General features: G+C 41.0%; 1 protein-coding gene across 1 annotated transcript; it reads left to right on the plus strand.

Moving 5' to 3' along the window:
* The first annotated feature begins 10,252 nt into the window (after nucleotides 1-10,252).
* Nucleotides 10,253-12,046, plus strand: LOC142127202 (uncharacterized). The gene is made up of 3 exons (XM_075194329.1): nucleotides 10,253-10,415; nucleotides 10,642-10,725; nucleotides 11,319-12,046. Exons 1-3 carry the CDS (start codon nucleotides 10,253-10,255, stop codon nucleotides 11,945-11,947), a joined length of 876 nt encoding a protein of 291 aa, XP_075050430.1. The 3' UTR covers nucleotides 11,948-12,046.
* Nucleotides 12,047-23,501: the final 11,455 nt, after the last annotated feature.

Below are 23,501 nucleotides of genomic sequence, written 5' to 3' on the forward strand. Positions count from 1 at the left end.
ACTGGAAGAACACAGGTACACACTACAAGGAGAATACATTCCTACAAGGACAATTGATATACCCAGCATCTACAAAAGACCTTAAGCATAACAGACCCAAACTCAACTTCAAGGACAACTGATATACCCTATGTTTAAACATACTTGCCTACTTTGAAATCTCCCCTCTGTGAGGTCATGTGACAAGTGCAAGAGGGGGGTAAAACCCTGCTATGAAATGCCGAAATTCACGCAATCTCGTCGTTAAGCTGTTGAAGTCGTATAATTGGATGAACGAAAGTATATTGGTTTAATATTGGTTTGCCGTGCGTATTGCGAAGCGTACGCCACGTGTTACGTGACGTGGTGCGTTCGCACGGTAAAATACGCACGCACACACTCGCATTACAACAGTTAGTTATTTATATAATTTCATATTGGTTCTGTTACACTGTAATTCAGGAGCAGATAGATTGGTTTGCCGTGCGTATTGCGAAGCGTACGCCACGTGTTACGTGACGTGGTGCGTTCGCACGGTAAAATACGCACGCACACACTCGCATTACAACAGTTAGTTATTTATATAATTTCATATTGGTTCTGTTACACTGCAATTCAGGAGCAGATAGTATTCGGTTTATTATTAGTATATATATATATATATATATATATATATATATATGTATATGTTGATTATATGTACATTGTAGTGTTATTAAAGGTTTAGGTAATAGGAAAGGTGTCATGCCTGATATCATATTGAAGCCCTAATCATCAGCAGCTGTCCGGTGCAGTCGGCGAAGAGATCGCACATTGCATACTTTAGTTATTGATATTAGAGAGTAAAACCTTTGTATGATACTGGCTATGAAAAGGAGCAGACCCCCTGGAGAGAAGCCCCCCACCTTTGGATTCCTTAGATTGAATCAACCTATTACCTGTCTGGCCTGGACCCACCCAACGTCTGGACCTATAGAAACAATCTACGTCATCTCTATTGTTCACAATGAAACACTGACTGTATATATATTAGCTGCATCTCACTGGGGCCTCAGTCAACTCTGACACAATATTCTATACAGAATATTGTCCATCGGGTCCGGTGGGTGCGCAGCGTGCGCAAGCGATTGCATTTGGTATGTACTTATCTTTTGGTATTGGCTGTACTGTACTGTACTTTATCATGATATAATAATGTATTGAATTGTTGACTATTTACATCTGTTAAAAATAAATCACTTTGTGCTTTGGACACACATACAATTGATTGGACAATGCTTATTTTAAAACGATAGAATTACTTTAATAATATGGGGGCTCGTGAGTTAGGAATTACGTTACCGGCAGGTATGCAACGCTTACGATATTCGGTTCCTCAACAAAGGGTGGATGGACGGACGCGTCGTATAAAGCAGGAAAGAACGTAATACGTCTAATACCTGTGGTTCACTGTGTGTTGCGAAACCGAATGTCCGTTGTTGCATAGACTGAAGGAACGCTAATTAGAATCTAGGGACAAGAAAGAAAAATGTTTCTTTTTATTGTCGTTTTAATGGTTTAAAGTGTATTGCATTGCTGTGCGTATGTGTACTTCCTGCTGTGCGTACGCAAACTTCCGGTAGATTTGCCACGTGGTTGAACAATTGTTTTGATAGTTATTATACATGCATAGTATAATTACTTGTGAAAGCCTCTGAGACATTATTACTGTTGTTGGGAACTTTTGATTTTCTGCGCAGAAAAGGTGTATAGTGTGTGATGTTGTAACGTAGATACACTGTTTTATTGTTGAGGTGCTCAGTTGCTGTCTGACGAGGCGGATTGCCCAACTGAAGGACGGTATACAGGGCAGGTATACCGAATGCGAAAACGAAGTTTTCGCAAAAGCGCTACCAATAGATCGCAAGGTTTGCTAATAATTAGTATTGGTAGGCAGTGCGATCCGGTCGCACCGTTAGTGCGAATTGGTGAAGCAGCTAGGAGGAATTATACTGGAAAGGCAGGTTGATTGTATCGACTTTGCGCTCCCAGCGATAATAAACTCAGCAGATTTTTGTGGTTGAGCCAGGGTATCGAGGAGCTGATAGCCCTTGGGGCCCACAGTGATATTTCTGTATTAGGGACCCTCGCCAAGGGCGAGAAAAGCGAGTGAACGCGGCTAACAGGAAATACGTTCACCGAGCATTATAGATCTCTAGCGATGAGTATAGCAACAGAGTTGAAATTATTTGGTGGAAAGAACAGAGCATTGCGGTGTGTCTGTATTTCACATTTGGCCGGAAGGAACAGAGCATTGCGGTGTGTCTGTGTTCCGGGTAGAAAGTATATTGTGCAACATGGGTGCTAGGCATACGCTAGAGATTGCCAGTTTACTGCCTAATGAAGGTCTTATTGAGTCAGCGAGGTTTCTCATGTGTGCAAAATATGGTGCATACGCAACTGTGTATTGTGACACGTGGGTCGTAATGACCAAAGAATGTGATAGGCCTTTCCCAACAACAGGGAGTTTTAATGCAGAGGTGCTAAATACCGTAAAAGATAAAGTACGGTTGATTAAGTCAAAGAAAGTGAGAAATGCACATAATCATTGTTTAAAATCGTGGCAAATGGAAGGTAACACGTGGCAGGGCAGCGAACGCACAGCGGAAGTGAGTGTAAGGAAAAACACGTGTTCAGCGGAAGTAAGCGTACCAGAAACAAGCATTCCGGAAGTGTGCGTTGCAAAGCGTGGCGAACTGAGCGCAAACACGCCCCCGATAAATTCGGTCGGGGCGGGAAGTACAGCCAATACCAAAACTGTAAAAACTGTAACTAGTAACTTGTATGTTGTTTTAAGTAACGTTAAAGGTAATGTTTCAGGACAAAGAAGAGGAACGGTCCCACCAGCAGGGGCAGCTGCTGAAAGTGGTGAGAATAATGAAAAGGTTAACACAGGGGGAGACATCCATTGTACTGCAGCAGCAATTTCAGCAACTAGTTTCAGTGATGTGGTAGACTTACATCCAATCTGCACAGCAGCAGTTCCCAATGGGAAAGCAGACAGGAATAGTGATGTTCCCTTAAAACATGTAGCAAAGCATGATCCATGCACTAGGTCTGAAACATTTTCAATTTTGTCTGATTTCCCTGATCCTAGGAAAGATTTGACCAAATGTCAGCAGTTTATTAGATATTATGGTAATGTGTATGAGCCAACTAATAAAGATTGGCGAGTATTATTGAAGACCTGTCTTCCTCTCAATACTGATATACAAAAGTTCATTAAGGATTGTATGTTGGAGGAGGATGAATCCTTAACCGAGGATGATAATCAGGACAATATTAGACATATAATCACACAGTTGGCCACATATTTCCCAGTGATAGTGGACTGGAGTAAAATTTTTAGTATCCAGCAAAAAGATAGTGAAAATGCAGCAGACTATTTTTGCAGAGCTTTGATAGCAATGGGCAAATGTACTGGGGTACCAGACATAAAAGATAATCTATATTACAGAGAGGTTGCTGTTAAAGTTCTAATGGATGGCCTCAGGGAAAACTTGAAAAGAAGGGTGCAAACTTCATTACCATACTGGAAAGGAACCACTGTAAGTGCTCTCAGGGAGTCAGCTATAGAACATGATAAAAGTATAAATAAACAGAAAGAGACACTAAGTGATAGGGTAATGATAGTAAGTATCCCAGCACTAGAGGGACTGCACACACGACCACCAGCATACAACCCACATAATAAGAAACATAGAAAAAGCAGGTGTTTTAAGTGTAACGAAGAAGGCCATTTCGCAAGAGATTGTAAAAAAGAAGAGAAACAACATGAGTTGAGAAAGTGTTTTAGATGCACTAAAATAGGACACCAAGCACAGGACTGTACAATGACAAGAGCGGAAGCAAAGGGACTTGGCCCATCTAAGGGGGAATCACATAGACACCCACAGAGACGGCGCACACAAGTCTCGGAGACTTCTCAACAGTTTCCTGTGCACCTCATAGCAGCCAATTCCTGGGGGAGAAATATAGCCGACTCTAGAGTTAATCTGTGGTGAGCATTAAGGTGCAAAATGTAGAAAGAAACTTATTTTTTTTAAAGTAATCTTTGTTGATTTTGTTTGTTCGTTTTATGTTGTCACATGTTTGTTTTCCTAAATCACTAGCCGACGGCAAAGAATAGAAATGTTTGTTTTGTTTGCTGTTTTAAGATAACTATCTTGTTTTTCTTTTCACAGATAAAGGGGACACAAAATAAGTATAGACAAGTGTTTAAAAGGGGTGAGATAGAGAAATAGAAGAATTACTCTTGAAAGACTAATTAACAATAGACAATTGGAACACTCTTTTGTTTTAGGCTGCAGCGACTCATGATAATTTGTTTGGCTGAGAATCATTATCCAACAATGAAGTATGTACATACTTTGCTCCAAAATATCGTTTTATGTATTTCAGAGAAAATATGAGTCACTAAGAGCACATTTTTACATTTCTCTATTATAAGTTAGAAAAGTCAGTTGAAAAGGTATGTAGTCAATGAGATACCGAGTTCTTAATGAACAAATGACGGACGACACTGGATTGCACTGTTAAGAACCCCTAGTCAAGTATGGGGAGGGGTCATAGTTAGCAAATAGCTAAGGGGAACAGTGGAATGAAAACAGCCATTTCCCCATAGAGTCAGAGTCCAATCCAGCTGTCATTTTGTTGTAAAAAAAATCTCCCTTTCTACATGTATGTTCGTATTCAAACCTTTGTATTCCCATCATTCATTGCTTTCCTATTTCTCATTCTTTACACAAACGCTAGTCTCTCGCTCTCTCTCTCTCCCGCTCCCTCTCTCTCTCTCCCTCTCTCTCTCTCGCCCTCTCTCTCTCTCTACCTCTCGCCCTCTCTCTCTCTCTACCTCTCTCTCTCTCTCTCCACCTCTCCCTCTCTCTCCCGCTCTCTCTCTCTCTCTCCCTCTCTCTCTCTCTCTCTACCTCTCCCTCTCTCTCTCTGCTCTGGTAGAGATAAAATCAGACAGTCTCAACAATGGGGCTAAAACATATGTTTATGTTTTTACATAAGACAAATTCAGAGATACACACACTAGATTGACATAAGTTACAGAAACAGTCAGGGGTTTTGTTTTCATGTGTATAGAAACTGCTGATTTTTAAGCAGAAAGGTTCTGTTGTGGAAATACGATTCATGTTTTATAGATTGCATATCTGTTTTGTTTTTTGTTTTTTTGTTGTTTTGGTTCGTGCCTCCTGTACAAAAATGTGCCTTTTTATGGATGCACAAAGGGTGGAGACAGGAGATTGCTAGAGGATAGGCATACAGATATGCATCTCTGTGTAGAACATTGGAGTAGGATTTTTACCACAAGATACGACATAATGTGAAACCCTAGAAAATGTAGAATTTTCATGTTGTATAATTTTCACTGTTAGACAGGCATGTACTGGATACTGTTATATTTGAAGAAAGTGTTATAGAAAGAGACCTCTTTGCCTTTCCCACTTAGTCAAGTAGCTGAATATGAGGTACTGAGAATGACATGTGAGTTGGCAGAGGGAAAATCGATTGATATACATTGGTCTTTAGCATTTTTCTAGTCTAGAGGGCGATGTTGAGGTGACTGAGAAATCGTTTTATAGCAATACCAGCACATGATTAGGACACTACATAGAGGACTTTATACAGGGACACAGTTACCAACGGAAGTAGCTGCTAGTAAGGTCCACACTTACACGCACAACCATACATGGCTGTCACACCAGGGAGAACATAGCTGTCAAATAGACAGCAGGGTTTTATGTGACAGCTAACAAATCTATGTTTTGTTTTGTTTTTCGTTGTATTGTTTTAGTTTTAAAAAGGTGAACACACACACACATGCACGCATACACATATTGGTTAATATAGGAAGATTTGTGTTACCCGAGGGATAAACTGTCTGGAAGGTGAAGAGATGTGGTGAGGAGTCTGGTGGACTCTGGAGAGATGGACAAGGTAGACCAATAGAGCCATCCCATATCCCTCCTGCTGATGGGTTTTCCTCCAGGTAAAACAAATACACGTCATTCAATTACCACCATGCAGGATCCTCAAGTATACACAGGTGTACCAATGAAATATGTCTAGGTAGAGGTGTATTGAAATGTGTCTAATGTATTACTGTATCATACTCAAAGCTTTTGTTATTCAATGTGATAGTCCTAGAGTTATAATAGATGATAGGGGTATTCATGTTATTGATAATAGATGTATAATGTATGAGTAGTGGTAACAAATCACATACTTTCAATTAGCCATAAACCAGTATGAACATAAAGTAGTGGTACTCGGTAGAATGAATTGAATAGAATAAGAGTTGGAACTTGATTGAAGTGCCACTAGTCCTTTCCCGCTACCAAGAGATCACCCCTGGGCAGACTCCTAACCTGTCAGTTTTTTGAAATGTTCTTGACCCCTCGTGAGATGAGATTGTAACTGGGAGGCTAGGTTAGACCTTGAGAGAAGGTAAATAGTGAGACAGTAACCAAGAACGTCCAAAACACTGTTTCCTGAAAGTCAGGATGTTGGATCGGGAGAGTAAGTTGTGGAGCAGAAATTTCTTAAGCTTAGGTTATTTGCCAGACAGGTACCAGGTGTAGGCTACCAGCCTCATGGCTTTAAGGGTAGCAGAGACACACTGGTGCCCATACCACCCACTGCAGAGGGGCCAACACTCAGAGAAGGGTCCAAGGGCACTCATGAGTCTGTACTGGAAGGCCTCAAATGCAGTTAGTAGCACCTGAGCCAAAGGCTAAGACTGTTGTCCAGCATGAAGTTGTAGTTTTTTCCTCTTTTGTGTTCTCTCATTTCACTCTCTTCTCAGGACGGTTAATTCTTTTGATTATTAGCAGGTGACAGAGACTGGTTCAGGTAATGATAAGGAGGTATTAGGAGGAAGAAGTTAGTGGCATAATCAGTCCGGCCAATTACTCTATTCAATTCAGGGGTAAAGGAAAATTTGGAAACCTTGGAGCTTGGAGAAAGTGCGAGGGGCTATTGTCTGAGTAGCATTACGTCCGTAAGTACGGCGACCCCATAGTTAAAAAAAAAAAAGAGATACACCCAGCAATGCCAGTCCAGTAATATCCGGACTCGAGCAGGCATCCTTGAGAATGATTATCATTATTGGGAGGGTAAGGTTTTAGACCAAACAAAGTGCTGGGCGTGCTCACGCGTGCCTCAGTGATTATATCAAGTAGGATTAGTTCTCTTTCCACTAAATATTCTTGAGGTACCCGAACTATGGGTGGGAGGTCACTAGGGGAAAAAGTAGGACACCTAGGTCCCTTAGTCTGAAGTCTCCCAATGCTTTACAAGCCGATCACTGTTAAATCTGAGTATTGAGAGACTGGGAAGAACGAGCAGACAATAGCCCGCCCACAAGTGTTGATGAAAAGAACTGGTGACATTATTAGATGTGTGTATATTAACGTAAGCTGAAGGAGATTGCATATGACATTATTGATAGACATAGGATGATGCTATTGATGAACATGAAGTGTTTAAATGTATTCTGAGCTTAAAGACATGCGTTGGACAGAAGAACCTGTTAAACTTGAAGAACTGTAGTAGAGAATTCTGTATAGCTGATACACGTTCTACTGTACCTTGTACCTTTCCAAATAATGTATTAAGTGTTTTATTGCACCCTTGAAGTGCATACAAAAGGTTATCTCCAAGCTCCAGAAGTGTACGGTTTATAGTAAAAGAAGAAGTCGTTTAGAGGATTAAGACTCTCTCTTATGATAACTTGTTTAGATCTACAAACAGTGTGGACATACACCAAGGGGGATTTGTATTACATAACAATGAAACGTGGTACTGAGATCCTGCTTATAACATCTTTAAGGTGATAGTTTATTGTACTATCAAAGGGTGGACTGTTGAAGTCGTATAATTGGATGAACGAAAGTATATTGGTTTAATATTGGTTTGCCGTGCGTATTGCGAAGCGTACGCCACGTGTTACGTGACGTGGTGCGTTCGCACGGTAAAATACGCACGCACACACTCGCATTACAACAGTTAGTTATTTATATAATTTCATATTGGTTCTGTTACACTGTAATTCAGGAGCAGATAGATTGGTTTGCCGTGCGTATTGCGAAGCGTACGCCATGTGTTACGTGACGTGGTGCGTTCGCACGGTAAAATACGCACGCACACACTCGCATTACAACAGTTAGTTATTTATATAATTTCATATTGGTTCTGTTACACTGCAATTCAGGAGCAGATAGTATTCGGTTTATTATTAGTATATATATATATATATATATATATATATATATATATGTATATGTTGATTATATGTACATTGTAGTGTTATTAAAGGTTTAGGTAATAGGAAAGGTGTCATGCCTGATATCATATTGAAGCCCTAATCATCAGCAGCTGTCCGGTGCAGTCGGCGAAGAGATCGCACATTGCATACTTTAGTTATTGATATTAGAGAGTAAAACCTTTGTATGATACTGGCTATGAAAAGGAGCAGACCCCCTGGAGAGAAGACCCCCACCTTTGGATTCCTTAGATTGAATCAACCTATTACCTGTCTGGCCTGGACCCACCCAACGTCTGGACCTATAGAAACAATCTACGTCATCTCTATTGTTCACAATGAAACACTGACTGTATATATATTAGCTGCATCTCACTGGGGCCTCAGTCAACTCTGACACAATATTCTATACAGAATATTGTCCATCGGGTCCGGTGGGTGCGCAGCGTGCGCAAGCGATTGCATTTGGTATGTACTTATCTTTTGGTATTGGCTGTACTGTACTGTACTTTATCATGATATAATAATGTATTGAATTGTTGACTATTTACATCTGTTAAAAATAAATCACTTTGTGCTTTGGACACACATACAATTGATTGGGCAATGCTTATTTTAAAACGATAGAATTACTTTAATAAAGCTTTGCCTCCACCAAAACCCATGAGAATGCCTACTCTTCTAGGATTCCCCACAATTCGAAAACCTCCCATAAATTCATGAAGAGTAGACAAGTATGCGCTTAAACAGTCTCAACTACACCTTGCACACACTAAATGCAGACAGTTTGCTGCACACTGATAAGCTCCCATTTGAGAGGAGAAAAGTACAGAAATACATTTGCACTGCAGATTTACACTTAGATGTAGGCGAGCCACATCATACAGGAGGTGAAATAAGTATTGAACACATCAACATTTTTCTCAGTAAATATATATTTAATGTGGCTATTGTAATTAAATTTACACCAAGGGCTAGATTTACTATCAGGCGTGATGCATGGCGTTTTGAAGCCGCCATGCATCGCCGCGGTTTTCCGGCGTGTTTGCATATGAAACAGCCGGATTTACTAATGGACGCATTTGATCTTCATTTTGAAGCCGCCGGCGATGTCACGGCGGGATGTAATGCTCAAAGGCGCCAGCGGCTTTGAATAGAACATGGCGCTTTTGCTTTAAATGACGGCGCTTTCGTGTAAAGGCGGTTTTTTTGAAAATTACACCTGCCTCATGGCCTGTTACTATTGGCTATTTTCAAAGTCAGGAGATTTGACATCACAAGCCCTATATAAACCACTGGCCTGACACTTTTTCTTTGATAGGGGTTTGAGGAGTTTTGTGAGAGGAGTTTGGAGGAGAGTTGTTTGCTGAGAGTTTTTGTGAGTTGGAGTTTGGTGGCTTTGTGTATCTGAGAGAAGTGTGAGTAGTCCTGTGGTTTTTTCCTGTTTTGTACATTTATTTTCTCATTTATTTTCGGTATTGTCTTTTTTGTATTTGACTTGTCCTTTGTCTGTGTTACTTGTGTGTGATTGTGTGGAGAGTGTGTCTGTACTTAGTGTAGTTTGTCCTTTGTGTTTGTAAGTCTTTCTGTGTTTTGTGTGTTTGACATTTCTTTGTCATTATGTCCAGAGAGAGGAGGGGAGCAGAGGCTGAGGAGAGGGAGATGGAGGTTGAGGGGTCAGAGGAGGGAGAGGGAGAGGTTGAGGAGACAGGACAGAGCAGGAAGACCAAGACAGGGAGGAATGTGCGCTTCTCACATGATGAGAATTGTGTGTTGGTGCACAATATCATTCCCTGCTACGAGGTGATCTTGGGGAACCTGGCAGCCCGGACTCCGCTAAGGCGGCGCCACCAATTGTGGGGGAGAGTGTGCGACGCTGTTAACGCGGTGGGCCCACTAAAGAGGACAGTGGCGCACTGCCGCAAGAGATTTTCGGACATTAAGAGGAGGTTGAAGGAAAAAATGGCCCAGGAAAGGAGGTCCACAAGACGCACGGGTGGTGGTCTCCCTCTTCGCGTTGAATATACCAGCTATGAGGAGGAGCTGCGGCAGATAATGCCCCGTGAAATAGTGGAGGGAATTAATGTGCAAGACACAGATTCGCCCTCGTTTGCCCAAGGAGTTGGTGAGTGATTTGTCCTTTTTAAGCTAACAATATTGAAAATGTTTTTTTATTGTAAAAGTGTCTTTTTTCCATATAAAAGTGTTTTTTTTACTCAATCAGTATTTAAAGGGCAATAATTTTGTTTATAACTGTTTTTTAATGTGCAAACACATGTCTTCCAAAGATTTAATATTTGTAAAAGGCTTTTTGCTGCAAATACATTGTATGCTTTTTCTAATACATCCAGATTCACCTGGACCACAGTTGAGTCCCATTCCTACAGCTACACCTCCACCTTCAGTCAGAGATTCGGCCACAGAAGAGCAAGCAGGTGTGTGATTTATGTTTTTGTGCTAAATAATGGAGTTAATTGTTTTTCTGTGGAAATGTTGCTGGCAATGTTTTTTTTGTTAAAATATGGTGTGCTATGCGACCTTAGGGCTACATTTACTAAACTGAGATGTTGGCTAGAGCAACCAATCTGAATATACCTTTACTTTATTTATTGCATTCTACAAAAAGAGAGCTCAAATCTGATTGGTTGCTATAGGCAACGTCTTCACTTTTTTACACACGCAGTTAAGTCAAAATACCCAGCATGTACTACACAGAGGGAGGACTGAAATAGGATTTGTGTACCCCAAGGCACGGTCTAGCCAGATATTGCGTAATAAATCACAATATTTGTAGGTTAAAAATACTATGCTTTTTTAGCCCCCTCAACCATACATAGTTCATATGATACTGGGTATTAAAAGGATAATATGTGCATCCTTAAGCAGGTAGCATAGGACAATAAATCATTAATGCAAAAATTGTGAAACAATCTGTAGTTTGTAAAGATTATTCTTTCCTATCAAGTGTTCAGAATGCAATATACAAACATATTATATCCTATATACTTACCGTCATTTTCATACACAGGGCCCTCTTCATACCAGGCACCTCAGGTGGAGTCCCTCCAAATGTCCCCTGAGCCAGATGAGCAAACCATAATCACCCTGGAAACAGTGGATGCCCCTGTGTCTGGTTTCCAGGATGTTGCACCTGGCCCTGCTGAAGCCCCAGCACACCAGCAGCCGGCACCTCAGAGTATGGACCCAGCCCGTGAAATGGCGCTGTCTATTGGTGCTTTCCAGCAGCAGCAATCAGTCTTCATGGAGAGCCAAACTCGCAACATTTCCCAAATTGCGGCCCAGTTGAGGCGGATACACCGCACAAATAGCCAAATTCCTGCTGCAATCAATCGTCTGGCTAATGCCTGGGAGCAATCCAATCTGCAGATGGCCCAAATGACTGGGGCTGTGGAGGCATTAAATTCCTCCGTTCGCGAGGGGAATGCGAACCTGACCCGGCTGGCAGGCCAACTGCAGCAAGAACTCATTGCCCGCTTGCCTGCACCCTTTTCCTCGGCCACCACAAGTACCGCTAGTACGCCAAGCAGATCGGCACAGAGTACTCCTCCAAGGAGAGGTGCTCGCACCAGGGGTGGGCGAGGCAGAGGAGAGAGTGGGGCAAGACATAGCGATATGCAAGCAAAAAGGCGTCGCTAGCGCTAACACATGACTATTGCCTCATGCTTTTTTTACTTTGTATAAGCATTATCCTTTATTATTTATTGTGTTGTACTGCAATAAATGCAGTTAAATTTCTATGGTGTCAGTGTTTATTTTCTGCTAATTAAACAAGAGTATAGTGATGTTTTAAAAAACTAGGCACTCAAATCATTTACACATTGCCCTCTGACTGTCACAAACATTGCACTCACATCAAACACATTTTAGAGAAATAAATGTTTTTCCTATTGTGTAGTAGTTTGTAATGAGACGGACTCTAATCTGCCTTCCGCCCTCTGTGCTCTGCACATCACCAGATGTGACACAGACCCCTTCTGCTTCAGTGTGTACTGCACTAATCGGTGGGGTAAATTGATGTAATGCTAGATTATGTATCAAACAGCCAGCCAGGATAATATCAGACCCCTTTTCAGGTGCATACATAACCACCCCACCAGATTATTCTAGTAAGCTGAACCTGGTTTACCAAAGTACAAATGTACGCTATAACACACCTCTACTAGTGGGTTTGTGCCTGAATTTGTGCTGTGCAGATGTGTGAGGATGCAGCAGAGGAGTCATCAGCCAGAAACCCATTCTTTATTGAGTACAGTTAAAATTGCTTTTACACTCTGTTAAGGGATTTGTTGCAATATTAAACAAATGTTGAACTTAGTAAAAAAATTGCATCGTGGGAAAACAGAAGAGAAAAAGAAACCCAAATTACACTGCCATTACAAGACACTGGCCTTTTAACATATACAATCCCAAAGGGACAAACTTTGCACATGAAATGGCCCTTTCCCTTCTGTTCAGATTGACCAAATACCTGACACAGCACACTGTTTGAACAATCTCGCCGCTCACAAGCAGCGCTTTCATTTTGGTCTTTTGAATGGCGGTTTTCCGGCGCCTTTATAAACCCCCTAATAGTAAATCCGGCTGTTTGTATGTGGAGCATTGTTGAAACCGTCACGGCGCTTTATACAGAGGCGGGTTTGAAAACATCATTTCTGGCCGTTTGGATGGCGGGTTTAGCGTTAGTAAATCCGGCGATGGCTAAACCGCCGGCAAACCCGCCGAAAGTCGGCGGCTTTACAAACACGCCTGATAGTAAATCTAGCCCCAAATGTCAGCAACAACCTTTGCAATCATCACATACAAAGAAATCAAACCACAAATGTCCATAATTTAAGTTTTGTGTAAAAATGTGAAATGACACAGGGGAAAAGTATTGAACACATGAAGAAAGGGAGGTGTAATAGGCATGGAAAGCCAAGACACCAGCTGAAATCTATCAATAATTATAAAGCAACCCTACAAGCTGGTTCAGCCAAAACTGATGGCCTATAAAAAGGTGTCTCAATATGAAGGTGTCATACAAGAAACATCTCATTGTGGGTAAAGCAAAGAGCGCCCTCAAGACATTTGCTACCTTATTGTTGCAAAACATACTGATGGCATTGGTTACAGAAGCATCTCTAAACTGCTGAATGTTCCAGTGAGCACTGTTCGGGCCATAATCAGGAATCACTTCCTGATTATATCATTCCATTATAAACTGGCCATGACCAAGTGCACCTCGCAGGATTTCTGACAGAGGAGTGAAAAAATTATCAGAAGAGTTGTCCAAGAACCATGGACCACTTGTGGAGAGCTTCGGAAAGATCTGGAATTAGCAGGTACAATTGTTTCAAAGAAAACTATAAGTAATGCATTTAACCGCCATGGCCTGTATGCAAACTCACCACACAAGACTCCTTTGCTGAAGAAAAAACATGTTGAAGTTCATTTAAAGTTTGCTGCAGAACATTAGGACAAGCCTGTGATATACTGGTGTGGTCAGATGAGAGCAAAATTGAACTCTTTGGATGACCTAATACACACCATTTTTGGAGGAGCAATGACACTGCACATCACCCTAAAAACACCATACCAACAGTGAAGTTTGGAGGTGGAAACATCATGGTGTGGGCTGTTTTTCTGCACAATACTGCATTTAATTGAAGGAGAGATGAATGGAAAAATGTACCAACACATTCTTGATAAAAATTTGCTGCCATCTACCAGGATGCTTACATTTCAGTAAAACAATGATCCCAAACACACTGCCAAGAACACTTTCAATTGGCTTCAGAGAAAGAAAATAATTGATTCTCCTGCCCAAGAGCAAAGTAACAAATGTTGACAAGTATGGATGAAATCTCAGGGGAGAGGGCTTTACTCTGCAAACATTTAGAACAACTGTGCAGAAAACAGGATACCTTAAAACTGCAATTTAAAAAGAAACACCAGTAATGCTTAAACCACGCCCCAGTCCGCCCATATGTCTGTGGACCACGCCAGGAATATGATGTAATGTTAATCCTAGATCCTAATATTAATATGTGAAGTAGTGCAGACAGTTTATCATCGGATATACGACAATATGGCCATTATGGCGGACAAGTAATGCTGTGCTATAGTTCACCAGGTAAATGACGTCAGTGACAGCTGCGTATTGGAGCGTCATTTACGTGACATCACACGCCGAACTCTTCATTTCAACAATCTTTATTAACACTGTAGCAAGATGACATTTTTAACGCGCATGCGTGCAGCGATACCCGGCGTGTTCCCCTGATATTTCCCCAGATGAAGAAGCAGGGGACTCCTGGACCCGGTGGGGCCACTGACCGTCTCACCAAGCCCAGCTGCCTGATCGTGGCCAGTGCGGTCACTGGAGGTGAGAGGATGGGCCTGGTCAGGTGACTGGGAGGGTGTCATGTGACCTGCAGTCTGTGCAGTTACCTCTGTCTCTATGTCCCCTGCAGCCTGTTTTGTTTATGGGGAATGTACAGATCGAACCGCAGCTGCATACTTGATCTAATGAGCATCATTTCATAGCTACTTAGTAGTTGGTTGTCTCTCTAGATAATCTTAAATGCTTTCACAATCTAAATCTATCATGAGTAGCAGACGCAGCGTCCGCCGACGCGCGTTTCGCTAAGAGGCTTTTTCGAGGCAAGCCGGGATGTGTGTTAATTGGCTTTATAAATGGGAAAATCCTCCCATAATTGCTGACGTCACTCAGCGACATTGATAGCAACCGTCCGGTCATGTGACTGCATCAGCCAATAATCTGATTTGCTGACGTCGCCTAACGACGTTGATGGCAACCGTCCGGTCATATGACTGTATAAGCGAATTGTCTGATTTACTAGCGTCACTTAGTAATGTTAGTGGCGACAATCCAGTCATATGAATATTCCAGCCAATTATTTGATTTAATTTCAGGTGAGGTATTTATCTGTATTGCAGTCATAAGAATGCTCTCTGGATTGTATGGTTCCAGGGGCGGCCGTGGTTCTGATCAAGGGTCCTCAAGGCCGGTTCCGTGCAGGTGGACCTGTGGTTCCGGACGTAGGGACACGTGTGAGATACCTGAGTACAGGCAGTCGGGCGGTTCAGTTCGATCGGCTGTTCCGTGCGGCAGTCGGCCCGCGGGTTAGTGTGCTGTTCTACTGAGCCTCAGCCGGGCTTAAAGAACCGGTCCTTAGGGTCTGTGGGTGACCCCATAGCAAGAAGGCAGCTTCTTGGTACGACCTGGGTGAGGGGGTTAGGAACCGCCCTCCGGTTTAGTCCGTGAACACCGGCTGGTGTTCCCCGTAGTGTGTAAGTGAGCAGTTCCGTTAGTGCACCACACCTAGTTAGTCATAGTGGTTTGACTTAGTTGCGTTGCCGACCATTAGAACGTTGTTAGGGTCGGGTCACTGTTGTAGTCAGTCCAGTTTTGTGGGTGCCATTTTAGTCTCACTGAGAGCGTAGAGGGAGGCTGTGTGTTCTTGTCATCCGCAGGAGTCGGGAAGGCGCAGAGGGACCGGATCGGAAGTGGGAGTGTCCCGGTGAGTATCACGCTCGATTCCTCCTTTCGGTTAGGCCCTCACCGGCAGGTGTGTGAGGTACTTGAGGCGGGATTAGTCCTCGGACTAGTCTTGGTCTTAAGTGCCTGTAGTTCCCCGCGTCTTGGCAAGAACAAAGTGAGGAGGCGGCAAGTGAGCTTGGACTGACCGTGTCCTTGTTCTTTGCCGTAGTCTCGGACAGCCCTTACTTGGTAGGCTCGGTTTAACTGTTATTTCCCTCTTAGGTGTTACCTGCGGGCGTCCGGAGAAACCCCAATCAGGGACCGAGGTAGGATCCAGTCATCCACGCGGATCGTGGTAAATTCGGAGGTATTAGGAGTTAGTCGCCCTGTGAGGCACATCTCCGTTAGGGACCTTACATTTTGGCGTAGTCGGCAGGATCCGCGTTTGTGATGACGGATTCACAACAAACCACGCCTCGCACCGAGCGCAGCCAGCCTAATGTGATGGCTGTGGATGCCGCCAAGTTGACTCGTGAGCTAAGAGGTAGGACAGCCCTGTGTGTGGCTTAGAAACAATCGTAGCATAAGTTTATTTTAATGTTGGAATGCAGCAGAGAAGTAAATCACAATAATTGCAGCTGTCTTGTTATTATTTAGATAATATGAATGGAAAAAAAATCAGAGTCATGTATTAAAAAAACAGACATTATGTAGAAATATAGCGTTTTCATGCATAAAAGTCTCCAGCTAGCCCAGGTTATTCGTGCATTATCTGTATGTCTTTTCAAGCCATTAAAATGAATATATTTTTAATAAATGTAGATGCTCCTTGCGTGGAGCTTTTTTTTAAAGTACAATAATATAGAATAAAAATATTTAGCAAAAATAAAAGCAAAAAAAAAATGAATGCTATGTTCAGTGATAATTGTAGTACACAGAAACAATAACCAGGTCCCTTATTCTAAAGACATTGGGCTGATTCATGTTGGGTCGTCCATCTGTTTGTGCAGCAAGAAACAGCTCTGCGCATGCCCAGATTGGGACATTCTGCCTAGGAAAAACAATTGCAGGCGATTCATATGCGAACGCAAATGACGCTTATTATTGCCTATGACTTGAGACGTGGAACAGGGAAGGGAAGTGTCGGAATAACATAGGCCATGTACAGTAAGGACGCGCCAAGGTCATTCAGACACAGATGCAGCCGATTCAAGCGCTGGGTTTTCTATAAGTCCTGATTCCAGCTCTATCATTTGCACCCACTACAAGTCAGGTGTAAATGCCGACTGATAGTGATGACTGACACGGCAAAGTATTTGCTTTAAAAGTTATACATATGCATGTAACTAGCTATCAGATACTGCATGCAAGTAAGACATACTGTAAAATATGTACTGAACACATGTAAATCATCTTGATTTATACAAATAGTCTAAAAAAAAATCAGAAACAATATTATTTAAAAAAACATATTTCTTTAGATGATTATAGTGTTATCAGTTGTTTTGTTATTTTATGTTGACATTTTTTTGTGCGCTGTGAATTATTATTGTACTTACGCATGAGCGTGTACTTCAGTCTGTCCTGTGGAAAATATGCACAAGTTCTGTGCACTTTTTAATTATGCAACTTATGTACAAGATATGTTCAGGGACACTGCTAGGAGCACGGCTGCTTTCAACATGTTACAGAAAAACCCTGTCCATAAAGTCCCTGGACTTTGCTTAGCAACTACTCCGGCAAATGCAATTCAGTCTTATTAAAGTAATTAGCTAAAAATAAAACATGGTATTCTGCGCACACCCCCTTGGTATATAGCTATGCAAAATATATATTTTACTATCTACATATGGGAATATCCTTAACAGTATGTTTCATCCACCTGTCTACATTGCAGCAGATCTCAGTGTTATTGTCACTCATTATTCCCTCTCACAGTTCTGTGCGCTGTGCTACATATGATTCATAGAGTCTGTGGAAAGTAGATATTTGCCATAAATAAACAGGGCGGGCTTTTTCCTTGTCACACCATGGCTGACAATCGCAGTACTGTGAAGTCTCCTAGATATAAAATAAATTTCAGAGGAAAATGAGTGTTCACAATAACCACATATCTGAAATAACTAACTAACTAACTAACTAACTAACTAAGTGACTGACTGACTGATGCACTAACTAAAAAACTGACTGTTTAACAAACAAATTTGCTGACTCACTAATTGACTGACTGACTCACTAACTGGTTAACTAACTATCTAACTGCCTGTCTGACTGACTGACTAACTAACTGACTCACTAACTGACTGGCTGACTCACTAACTAACTGACTGACTCACTAACTGTCTGAATGACTGACTAACTAACTGTGTGACTGACTGACTAACTGACTGACTGACCAATTGACTGATTAACTGACTGACTGACTAACTAGCTAACTAACTAGCTAACTGACTGACTGACTGACTGATTAACAAACTGACTGACTGACTAGCTAACTAACTAACTGACTGACTAACTGATTAACTAACTTACTGACTGACTGACTAGCTAACTAACTGACTGACTGACTAACTGACTGATTAACTAACTAACTGACTGACTGACTAAATGACTGATTAACTAACTGACTGACTGACTGACTAGCTATCTGTCTGACTGAGTTACTGACTAGATGACTGACTAAGTAACTAATTAACTGACTAACTAACTAAATAACTGATTGACGACCTAACTAACTAACTAATTAACTGAAGGACTGACTGACTGACTAAATAAATCACTCTATACATAAAAAACTAAATTGACACATCCTGAGCTAATATGAAAACATGATTTTATTTCTCAGCAGATAAGAATCTAATTTCCTATGTGTTCAGAAATATAATATATTCTGTCTGGATAATGTGTTTACCCCGGTATTTTCATTTAGTCTATTTTGTAAGCAGAGATGAGCAAAGCTTAGAGGAGAGCGGGTGGGAGTGTGTGTAGGAAATAGCAGGGAGGTGGGGGTGGGAGTGTAGGAAGTAGCTGGACAGTGATTTATAGTACATGCACTGTCAAAGCACAGGTGGCATTTATGAGCTATCTGTACTTCAAAGGGTTAAGCTTCTTTCTCTGGTTTACTCCCAGTGGCTACAGGGTCAACCTCACTCCCTTTGGTGTTTTGTTTCCTGCACTTTTAATTGCACTGGTGGATTATGAATCATTTTAAACCTACCGGAGCACTGCCGATAGCGGTGTGACCTATCACAGCACGGGACAGGGAGCTGAGCTGGAGTGATACTGAGCCGAGGCGGACCGCTCACCAGGCACACTCAGCTTAAACAATAACGCAACAAGCAAGAAGAGATATTCCTCATGTAGATAAGACCAAGGTTATCGTGGGAGAAGAGAAATTGCAGAAAAACTATATGTTTATCGCTGCCATAAGCGCTGATAAAAATATTAGTTATCGACAAAATTGGACCGACTTTGATAAATATGACTGCCAATAATACAGCTAAGGAAGCTTTTTTTTTTATCAGGAGATCCTACCTATATTATCTTGGGTCCTTAAAAGTTATTACACTATGTTTGTTTTTTTTAGTTATGTTATTGGATAACCTGGTAACTGCTTGGTGATATTTTATATATAAATATATATATAGGTGATTGTTTCAGTCACTTTTCTTTGCCCCATGTGTTTAAGACCATCTTGTTTTTTGCACTTTTATTGCACTTGTCTGCAACAGAATGGAAAACAAAACACCTGTATCCGCATGTCAGGAAATACATAACAATATACATATAGAAGAGAGTATAATCCCTGCCTACATTATTCCTTCCAATATGCTAACTAGCAATATCCTCCACCCCCCAACACAGGCTCATCCAAGTGGAAATTCAATTTCTTTTTATCACAGTCCGCTTGGACTCCAATCACTCGGCCATTTTGATTCATTCGGTTTAGTTGTTGTTACCTAGAGTCATTGTTGCTTTTAAAAATATCACATTATAGTCTGCACTAATGTTACATTGTTATACTTTACTAAAGCTTTATCTTACATTCTTACGTCACTCCTGGGGCTTTGGAATTACCTGTTACAATTTTTCCCTCCTTCCACACAAATTTGCACTGGTTCTAGTAAAAGCTCAATATTGCACCATTTTTTATGACTGGCCGAGCAACTGGACCGTAGAGGACTGTTTCTAGGCGTCTAGGATTGGATACGAGTATTGAGGGATCGGCTGACCTCCAACTTCTCTCTTCGGCCAGTCGTGATAATTATTGTGAGGGAACACCGAGTTTTCATCCACTTTAAAAGTAGAATAATATTTATGATGTAATGTTTATATTTCAGGGCTCATTGGAAACCTATGTGCCAGTAAAGCCCTGCACAGTTCTATAGGGTCTATTCACATATGTGAGTTATATATTAGAGAAGGAAAAGTTTCCTTATTTGATTACAATATTTTGCACGTTTCGCTGACAGAAATTGGGCTTAAGTGTAAACCATACTTGCCAACTCTCCCTGAATGTCAGGGAGACTCTCTGAAATAGGGGTGATCTCCCTCACTCCCTGAAGAGTCTGGCATTCTCCCTGATGCTGAGCCAGTACAAGACGTGGTTGGCTTCGCCATCTGTGGCATGATGACACAGTTCAGAAATTGTGTCCTATGTCCATGTATTGATGCCTATGGAGGTGGCCATTTTCATGGAGACCAAGATTTAATCAAAGACTGACAGGTAAGACAACATGACTTCAGTAATGGAGACAGAAATGTAAAAGACACTTCAGTCTCTAGAGATTCATTAGCTGCTTTTCTTTAACGCGTAGTTGCCTACTCTCCCAGAATGTCCAGGAGACTCCCGCATTTCTGGGCAACTTCCCGGTTCTCGCCCCCGCAATAGATAAGTTGGGGGTTTGGGCTTAATGATGCAAATATTGTGTGATCTTAGTCTCGCCCCCTGCGGTAATTGGCCAAAATTGTGACAATCGTTTAGAGGGCAGTGCCAAAATGATGCAATTCGTCAAGCCCCGCCCCCACACACCCACCTCCCCTGTGATCTCCCTGAATCCAACTAGGAAAAGTTGGCAAGTATGGTATTATCCTGCCCCAACCACATCAGGCTTCTCTTATCCCAGGTCTATTCATATATTGTAAATTAATTGGTAAGCCAATGAACAAATACTTTGCAGAATGGGATTCTGCAGTTTCGTGATACAAAAGCCAAATCCGAAGGTAGTATTGTCGAAACTTCGCACCCTCTCCAGAACGGCTTGTCCTGGTGCTAAACTTAACTTATGCAAAATGTCGCAGCAATTTCATTCATGTCTATTACAGATTAAATCTTCAGCAGTTTAGCTATTCAGCTGGTGTTTCATTAATCTAGTTCCTGACAGCTTGAACACAGATTCTGGTATATGAAGACCACAAGCCAGTGAAGAGTGTGAGACTGCGGATGTTTCTCAGTCTTTGTCAGAATGTGCTAAACATATTGATTAATTCCTCTCGTTCCTGCTACCTGGCCCCGATTCTCACCATTTCTCCTGCTCATTCTGCCATCTACAGCTAATCAACACCTGTTTGTGTCTTTGTGGGGCAGCGTCCAGAAGGCAAGACGTGTTTTCAGTTTCTTCAAATGATCAATAAGGAATTTCTTCCAGTTATAATGAATGTGTCAGCAAGAAGCTTGGATTAAAAGGAGTCTACCCTACGCCCCATAACATTTCTTTATTTAGACCTGAATTATTTAATATATTTTTGATACAATTTTTTTTACATGTGTATGTCTAATGTATTTTCCTTAACAATACCACTAGTGATTATATTTCATACATGCACAGAATATTGATCCAATGCTGAAACATCTATTTGTGGTTCAGAATCTATACTGCATTAATATTCTAGAGGAAACTGAAATCAAGATGACAGCACAGTGTATGTAGATATAGCTTCCAATGATACCCAGCTTACAGAAAGGACTTTTTTCCCTGAATCCTGTAAAACTTGCAGTCCCCGATCCAAGTGTTTTCATGCTTTCCCAAAAACCCTGTAGGTCTGTGGGTAACACCATGAGAGAGTGCATTCCCACATAGATGTTTTTTTTCTGTTTCAGCTGAGATGTTTCTCTTACAACTATGTTCCCTTTGCAAATCTCTGTGGAGTTAATGTTACCCGATCTCTTAGTCTGAGCCAGTTAGTCTCCAGGCTCCTTGGTAGTCACGTGATGGCAGAGGAAAGGGGGTGGGGTTTTATGCTCTGAAAGTTCCAGCTCTCTCTGCTCACAGCATCAAATGTCATCTGACTGTGGCTGCCAAGTTATTCACATGACAGCAAACTGGAATTCATTAATTCAGCTTGGATCAAAAGTTTGGATCTGCAAACAACGGCTCATTGAAAGTAGTACCAATCCCAGTTGTGTAAAATAGGGAACATCTACAGATGTGAAAATCTCCAGCTCTTTTTTATACCTAAATATATCAAGTGTCAAATATTGTTTTTTGTGATTTTTATATTAGAAAAATTGCACAAGATACTTATACATATGGAACAAGAGGAATATGAGATATTCAGATGGTTGGAGAACTTAGATATTTGAAGGTTAGTTGAACAAAGTTGGATGTCTGATAGATAATAAATAGCCTAAAAGTATTCTCCTAAATAAAAACAGATTAAAGTTATTGCCACTTAGTATTTACTAAGTGTTTGTTAGTATAGAGGCCTCTTTAAGGATAAATAACATCACAAAGATGATCTAAAGTCGTCCCATTTGGTTGGTCGTACTGTTTAATATTTTACGACCAAACACCGACCGATCATGTAGTGTGTATGCCCTCGTGCTCACGATCTCCATAGAGATTACAGAATCGGGCTCTTTTCAGTCGATGCCGGCAATGAATGTCCCGGTGAATAAAAGTAGTCCGTATCTTGAATAAAGTCACAAAGAAACACTGTGATGTGAACCATGTTTTTGGGCAAATCTTTACCACTATGACAGGCCAAATAAAATTGCTGCTGAACTCCATTTTATTGTTCTTGTACTTTTATTGTGTGTATTATGTGTTTTGTGGCAGGAGCTATTAGTGATCGGGTTATTAGTACTCCAGATGCCTCAAATTCATTAAACCTTTAAAGGAAACTGGAGTGACATTTCACAGTGCAGATGCAGCGCAGTATTCATAATTCATGATTCATGATTCATGATTCAATTCATGATTCATGATTCGATTCATGATTCTTGATTCATGATTCATGATTTGATTCATGATTTATGATTCATGATTCAATTCATGATTCATGATTCATGTTTCATTTCATGATTCATGATTCATGATTCAATTCATGATTCATGATTCATGATTCAATTCATGATTCATGATTCAATCCATGATTCAATTCATGATTCATGATTCAATTCAGGATTTAATTCATGATTCATGATTCATGATTCAATTCATGATTCATGATTCATGATTCAATTCATGATTCATGATTCGATTCATGATTCATGATTCAATTCATGATTCATGATTCATGATTCAATTCCTGATTCATGATTTAATTCATGATTCATAATTTATGATTCATGATTCAATTCATGATTCATGATTCAATTCATGATTCATGATTCGATTCATGATTCATGATTCATGATTCAATTCATGATTCATGATTCATGATTCATGATTCATGATTCAATTCCTGATTCATGATTCAATTCAT

The sequence above is a fragment of the Mixophyes fleayi genome, unplaced genomic scaffold, assembly GCF_038048845.1.
Source record: "Mixophyes fleayi isolate aMixFle1 unplaced genomic scaffold, aMixFle1.hap1 Scaffold_29, whole genome shotgun sequence".
NCBI lineage: Eukaryota > Metazoa > Chordata > Amphibia > Anura > Limnodynastidae > Mixophyes > Mixophyes fleayi.

Bases quoted from the DNA above. Each gene is read 5' to 3' on its own strand.
- LOC142127202 (XM_075194329.1), top strand. From the start codon at position 10,253: ATGGCCCAGGAAAGGAGGTCCACAAGACGCACGGGTGGTGGTCTCCCT. The intron at 10,416-10,641 runs GTGAGTGATTTG...TAATACATCCAG, and splicing joins CTCGTTTGCCCAAGGAGTTG to ATTCACCTGGACCACAGTTG. The intron at 10,726-11,318 runs GTGTGTGATTTA...TTTCATACACAG, and splicing joins GGCCACAGAAGAGCAAGCAG to GGCCCTCTTCATACCAGGCA.